At 33.3% G+C, this 7,264-nt stretch overlaps 1 protein-coding gene across 2 annotated transcripts; it reads left to right on the plus strand.

Moving 5' to 3' along the window:
• The first annotated feature begins 1,083 nt into the window (after positions 1 to 1,083).
• Positions 1,084 to 2,214, plus strand: LOC116340899 (extensin-3-like). 2 transcript variants are annotated; one of them, XM_031767641.1, is made up of 5 exons: positions 1,084 to 1,195; positions 1,289 to 1,447; positions 1,509 to 1,669; positions 1,766 to 1,877; positions 1,962 to 2,214. In XM_031767641.1, the coding sequence occupies exons 1-5, from the start codon at positions 1,184 to 1,186 to the stop codon at positions 2,199 to 2,201; spliced, it is 684 nt and encodes a 227-aa protein (XP_031623501.1). In that variant the 5' UTR covers positions 1,084 to 1,183; the 3' UTR covers positions 2,202 to 2,214. The 2 variants fall into 2 exon arrangements, with proteins under 2 accessions (XP_031623501.1, XP_031623500.1); XM_031767640.1 differs by having other exon boundaries at positions 1,085 to 1,195; positions 1,766 to 2,214.
• The last annotated feature ends 5,050 nt before the right edge of the window (positions 2,215 to 7,264 follow it).

The raw sequence follows: 7,264 nt of genomic DNA on the forward strand, positions 1-7,264 counted from the left end.
GTCTAAATTTTTTTAAAAATGTTTATATTTCATCAAAATTTGAACTTCAAATAATATCTGGTGGAGTAGTTGGATCTGACCCGACACAAAGTGTTTTGGAAGTGGACACCATCATCAATTTTCATCACTATGATGATGGGTCACGTTATTTTTTGATGATTTTCTGTCGGAAAGGCGAGAAAAATCGATCGGTAGTTTTTCCACTTTTTTAATGTAATAAAAACGCCTGTCGTTTTTTCTCGTCTTTTCATCGTATACTACATAAAATATTTCTAAACCACTTTGGGTAGGGTTGGATCCACATACTTAACAAGAATCCAGAAACTATTACTTGAAGCAGACATTTTAGATGAAATATAAATAATTTAGACGCTATACTGAATACAGTATTGACTGTATGACCAAAATTTTAACATTACAAGTTATATTTTTTCTTTTTTTTGTGTAAATTCTTTGAAAATATTCTGGTTGACAACAAATAGACAACGCTTATAATTTATGTAAAAAGCAGTCGAATTGCAAATTGTGATTTTATAATGAGAGCTCATCCATGATCGTCTTTTTTATTTTTTTTCCCGTGAAAAATTATGCAACAAAAGAGTATATCTTTCTTCATGTGATAATCGCATCTGATATTGATTAATGATCTAATTTGGATTTGATTCAACTTCAATGTGACGGTGAATGTAAATTGATGAAAGACTAGTTTAGAGTAAATTTAACCAATTCGAAATGTGCTCATCTTCAATTTCTTTCGAATTTGCTTCATTCCATAAAAAAACCATATCAAATAGAAAGTGATGCCATGATATTGATATTATTTACTCAAAAAACATTCAAAACACATGGTCAACGTTTTTTCATATTAAAAAAAGAACTATTTTTAACAAATTACACAAAATTACCGAAAAAAAAAGTCTGATATCAATGATCACAGATCAAATTATCTGATTTATTTGAAATTAATACACGTTTTTGATAAAAGAAATTTATTGAATGCATACTGAATGTTGATCAAAAAATGCGCACAAAAAACGCCGAAAATGTTTAAATTTAAAGTGATAGTAGCCACTGCCAAAAATACGATTGTGGGGATAATATTATTTGGACGGAACTACATAAATAGCGACTGTGCCGGACATTCAGTCAAAACTCATTCAATCGTTAATCAAGTAGTGAGAAAATGATTTCAAAGGTGTGCATTTCAGTGTATACATTTTTGGGGACTTGAACCAAATTGACCACTTCGTATTTGAAGAATATTAAAAAAATTATATTTGTCTTTTAGGCATTGATTCCATTGGCTTTGCTAGCAGCAGTTAATGCTGGCCTTTTGCCGTATGAAGCACCAATTCATCAACATGTACCAGTTCAACAAGTGCCACTTCCCGTCACAGCTCATTCCCAAGTTGTGGCCGTGGAGAAAACTGTTGTGAAAGAAGTTCAAGTGGGTAACACTTCGAAATATTTATAATTGAAAGAATTGAAGAAAGTATTGTTTTTTTCAGGTTCCATATCCAGTTGACAAATACATCAAAGTAGATCGGCATATTCCAGTGCATGTAGATCGTTACGTTAAAGTCGATCGTCCTTATGAAGTTATCAAATATGTGGATGAACCTTATTACGTTAAAATTGAAAAACCATATCACGTGCCCATTGAAACTAGGTATGTATATTCAAATATCACAATCAAAACTTGGGACTACGTCTAAACAATTGTACCAAAAATGTACTTAAATGTACTACCATTTTTCTAAACTAGAGTGTCTGTGCCTCAACCAATTGTCGAAATCGAACCAATCATAAATGAACCTCAGCACGTTGAAAGAGAAGCTCCACGACACGAAGCACCGCAACAACAATACATTCCACCTCAAGAACGTCACGCTGAACCACCTCAACAACATTTTGACGTACCAGCTGCGCCAAGCCAAAGCTATGTACCACCTCAAACACACCAAGAACATCACGCTGAACTACCTCAACAACATTTTGACGCACCAGCTGCGCCAAGCCAGAGCTATGTACCACCTCAAACACACCATCAATCTCAGCCACAACAACATTTCGAAGCACCAGCCGCTCCAAGTTACACTCCACCGCAACCTCACCATCAGCAACCACAAAAAGGCTACCTTCCACCTGAAACACACCATCAACCTCAACCACACTCTCAGTACCTTCCGCCAGCACACTAAAAATTCCGCGAAAAAAAAAAATCAAAACCTTGTTATTCCCCAATCTGTTACTTTTGCGTAGTTTGTAATTAAAAAAATAAATTGTTGAACATTCTGAAGAAAAAAAAAACTGTATGCTATATGATTCTTTTGCCGAAGGTTGTGGTAAATTCAAGAAAATCACTTGTCAAAAGAAACACCTTCATCGCACATATTAAAGCAAATACCAAATGGATTTCAGCATTAATTTCACACTTTAATCTGTATACAACTATACATTTTACAGATCACTGATTGTTGTTTATCACCATTTTGCGACACTCAAAAAACAGCATTTTTTCTTCTTCTTTTAGCTATCTCACACTCTCACACACGTATTGTACGTCTTCAAAGTGCTGTTTCGTGTTTTTCTCACTTTCTTCTTTCGCATATGATAAATGTGTATGCGGAAAAAAGAAATGGGTCAACGAATTACCCTCAAATACTGGCAGTGCAAGGACAGCCGCATGAAATTCAGATTAATGAGTTTTCTCTCGTTGATTTGACCAGCTTTCGTGTAGAAATTGAAATGTATTTTTTTCCTTTACGTTGTATGCGGGCAACAGACCACGACAAAATTTATTTATCTCATCTTTGTAAAATAAACGCACCAAAATTAATTTCCTCCTTTTCCGCATTATATTTTCATCTAGCACGCACATCTCTAGCGATTTAACGCAGACAAATGATAAAATCAACGGGACAAATTCTAATCGTGATATAAATTTGTGTGTGTGTGTGTATTAGTTTCCGTTCTACGTGCACGGTTGTTTGAAATATTGTCACCGCGCGACCACAACGAGAGCCAACACATTTAAAAACAAAGACAAAAAAGCCTGGCACGTACCATCGTACGCACCCGAATAATGAATGTGAAACATTGCCTATAGTTTGGAGCAAATTGAAAACGAAGAGTGAGCAGCGACACGTTTCATATTTTCAGGTTTAGAGATATTTTCAGCCCCCGCAAATAAGATGTGATGCTCTGATATCTCACATAAGTATACATTTATTTTGATTTCCCATGTGACATTCGTTCACTTCACAGATTCACACAACTAATACGGACTTTATATGAATTGAATCAAATGCTGGAAATCACTGCGAAAGTCAATTTTTCAGTGGATTTTCAAAGCGTTGCAATTATGATGTAGATGGAGTACAATTTCAATTAATTAACCATTTTATTGGTTTTTCTTCACAAGAAAGGTGTATAAAAACGAAGAAAAAATGTTAACTTGTTGTAATCAATTGAATTTATTGCTCAACTTGTCGGTAACTTATGTTCATGATATTGTTTTTACTCTCTTTTCAATCGCTAAATTCACTCGAGATTCTTTTTTCTCATTGAATTGTATACGTCGAGATGATGCAAGAAATAATCAACAAACGACGATGCAGATTTCCAACTCTCGAGTGGATTAAACATAGACGATGGTTAACCCGAACGAAGCTGAAATCCGTTGATATATTTATTTGACAAGAAAAAAGAAAACAGGAATATATGAGTGGATCTATATGCATTTCATGCACATTTACCTCGATGTTGATGCTGATTTTTTTTACATTGGGCGTCAATTAAATGCTCAATTTCAAATTGCCGGAAAGTAGGCAATACTTTAAACCAAAAGCATCTTGCGTGAGAGAAAAAAAATGCTAATGTGAGTAAATAATTAAGTGAAGTGATTTCAGTGCGATGCACAAACCAAGAGAGATTAAATAGATTGAATATTGCTATAGGAAATGGCATTGGATGCGATCGGGAGACATAGAATATTACTTCAATTTGATGATAACGGTATTCTCAATACGACGAATAATCTCTTTCCGTTTAATTTAAGCATTTAATGCTCATTTGAAATTGATTCAATATCGAATTTGTTTAATTTCAGCATTTCACCGGTCTTGATCTTCTGAATTGATATTTAGATTGGAGCGAACCGTTTCGAAATGGGAATGAGTCTGGAATTGCAGTGAATTTTAAATTTAGTATAATTACAAAACTGATGCAATGTAGAAAATCGATTAAAGTGTAAACGTGCATGACACGAAAACGTGTTTACTGAAGAAAGATGAATCCAAAAAAAACGGAAACACTTTAAATTGTAAAATTACAAAATGTTGATTGCACATTTCTTCACATGGAGAACTAATTCAATTAAAACGAGCATCGAGTCCAGTGTAGAAGAATGGTTTCCAACCAATTTCATTCATGCCATAAACATTTAAATAAAAGTAATGCGTGTGTGTGCGCACAAAATGGGAATATAGCAACAGCAGGTTAAGTGTAGCAATTTCATGTTTTGCTCTACCGGTCACTCCATCGATGCAGATTAAAAGACTAAAAACTCGTTACAACTTTTTAAATTATGAAAATTTGTTGAACACGATTTCTTTTTTGTTGTTGGCCATAGATATCATGTTGATGCTGTGTGCATTCGATTTATGTTAATTACTATTATGATTATGAGAAATGGTTTAGTTTTAAAAGGATGCAAAGGAAGCAAAACCATACAGTCGAACTGTATTTCACTATTGTTTGGTAGAAAATGTGTCATAAATTGAAATGCTTGGTTAACCAATTTATCATGAGCAACACATTCCGAAAACCACATTGCACACACACCCGCACACACGCACACAGTCATCGACATGCCCAGTAAATCTTGTGCAATATTCCATTTATGAAATTAAATCCCCAGTTAGTTGTGAGCCATCTCATAGGGCAACAAACGAATAAACAAATTTCAACGCATACGGACCACATCGATATACAATATGCTTATACATATACCTGCTATATAATATATTTATTCGCGTCGATTCATTCCATTTACATTGCCATGCAAAATTTATTACGGTAAATTCATTCAATAATTATCGAAATGATAGTGCGGCATACACGAATTTCCCATGTTCAACACTTTCAAATCATTTATTCACGACTTGTGAGAACACAAGGCAAAGAAAGTGTGAAATTCGCATTTTCACCATGTACAAGCTTACTACAATGTTTATCAACATACAGAAAATGTTGATGACTTGAATTTAATGCACACACCACAACGTGATAGATGCGATTAAATTGGTACGCGGGTGAAGACAGAAAAATGTTTGTTAAGAAAAACTCATTATTACCACATTTTGAGATAACAATGAAGCCACTTCGCTCAACATTCTATTGAATCATGTGATGATTCATCTTGCAAATCAATCATTTCAAAATGTCACCGTCTGCTATTTTCATATACGAAAAAATTATAACGTTTATACGGGGGAAAAAAATCAACACACACAATGGTAGCATTTCTCTGACGCCGCATAAACGATACTTTAATTTAATACAAATGTTCGAAAGCAACATGTTTCCACATTTGATGACTCGCAAAATATAAGATAATTTCTTTTAGTGCTAAGCGCTATATTCAAATATATTAACTAATACATCACTCGTTTTTGTGCAACACATACTGTTTGTGCAATCAAGATAATTATGTCATCCATTATATTCTTAGCACAACAATCTAACTTGTTGGATGATCTTTGTGCCATTGTAATTCATCATATATGAAAACTAACATTGACTGATTATATGTACGCTTGGCTTTATTACAACACTAAAACTTCCAACCATTGCACATTTTGCGCAAAATGAAGCGATACATTTCTTCTTATAATCTCATTTCGTTTAACAGTAAACAATATAAATATTTTATTATAAATATTACAGTATCTTTTTTCTATTTAAAGCAACGGTGGTAGCAAAAAATTCACTGGCAAAGATGGTCGTTTGGCTGGCGTAACTTTCGATTTGAAAAGAGCTGGACGAGCACTTGACGATGGTGTCGAGATGGAGAAACGAGATGGTGTCGAAATGGAGAAACGTGATGTCGGCTTGATAAATTTAAATTTAAAGGGAGGTAACGGTGGTAGCGTTGGTACAATTACAGTTCGATTAAATGACAACGGCTTCACAACTTCAGCTAAACTAATTACAACAATACATAGTATGTAGATTATCTGTAACTGTAAATATGTTAATTAAAAACTAGGAAAGGTGGTGGATTTAAGTTAAAAAAAGATTCTGATTAATTACCAACAGCTTCATTGTACACGAACACGACTTAATTTATCGACGTTTATTTAAACAGTTAATACTGAAAGTGATTTTCGACCTAAATTATTTGTCATGGCTTTTATACCGAGATTATCTACTTATCCCACTCATGTTATTATCAAAACGTCTATGTTTATTTCAAAATAATGGCTTGAATAATAAATGTCACATTTTTATCGAACTGAATCGAATCTTATCAATTTATCTTGAATATTAGATTTTATGTTTTTGAGTCAATAGCGTTAGTCAAAACAAAATCTAACGAATGTTTGACACAGAGTGATGGCAATTATGTCTCAATATGAATAAATAAAGTTTGTTAACATTTGCACGACATTTACTAACTAAGAAACAATACGAATGCATATATTACTGCTCGCAATATTGCGTTTTTCATTTTTCTCTGAATCTTATTTGATTTCGTTTTTTTTTTAAAGCAAAATGCAATAGCAGAAATAATTATAACAAATAATGAACCATCATACTTATTAAATTGGAAATGTAAAACATACTTCATCTTCATGAAGCACTTTGGTAATTTCATTTATAATTTATGTAAATAAGAAATGAATGTGATGAAGGTGCCTCACATTTATCAGAATGGTGAAGAAAAAAGAACACCATTTCATGAATTCAAAATGGGGAAAAAACATTCATTCCAAAAAATGGAACTCTTTTCAAGACATGCTACCAATTAATAATAAATGAAGTCAGCAGATTCATTCTACTTGTTCTCAATCAATTTATTAAAATGCTAAAAATAAAAGGAGCACTTTCTTCGAGTAGATCATTAAATTTTAATCCGTGATTCCAGAAAAAAAACCATCAACGCATAACAGATACAGTTCAATAGCTTTTATATCATATCGGTAAATCGACAACCTGTTGGGTGTATATGTATACAGACTCGACTCAATAAGTTTTCATT

Source organism: Contarinia nasturtii, unplaced genomic scaffold (genome assembly GCF_009176525.2).
Source record: "Contarinia nasturtii isolate CC-2019 unplaced genomic scaffold, AAFC_CNas_1.1 Cnas_scaffold_695, whole genome shotgun sequence".
NCBI lineage: Eukaryota > Metazoa > Arthropoda > Insecta > Diptera > Cecidomyiidae > Contarinia > Contarinia nasturtii.

What these genes read in the sequence shown, in the direction of transcription:
- LOC116340899 (XM_031767640.1), top strand. An exon ending in CTGTTGTGAAAGAAGTTCAA is followed by an intron (nt 1,448 to 1,508) that starts GTGGGTAACACT and finishes TGTTTTTTTCAG; the next exon opens with GTTCCATATCCAGTTGACAA. An exon ending in CACGTGCCCATTGAAACTAG is followed by an intron (nt 1,670 to 1,765) that starts GTATGTATATTC and finishes TTTCTAAACTAG; the next exon opens with AGTGTCTGTGCCTCAACCAA.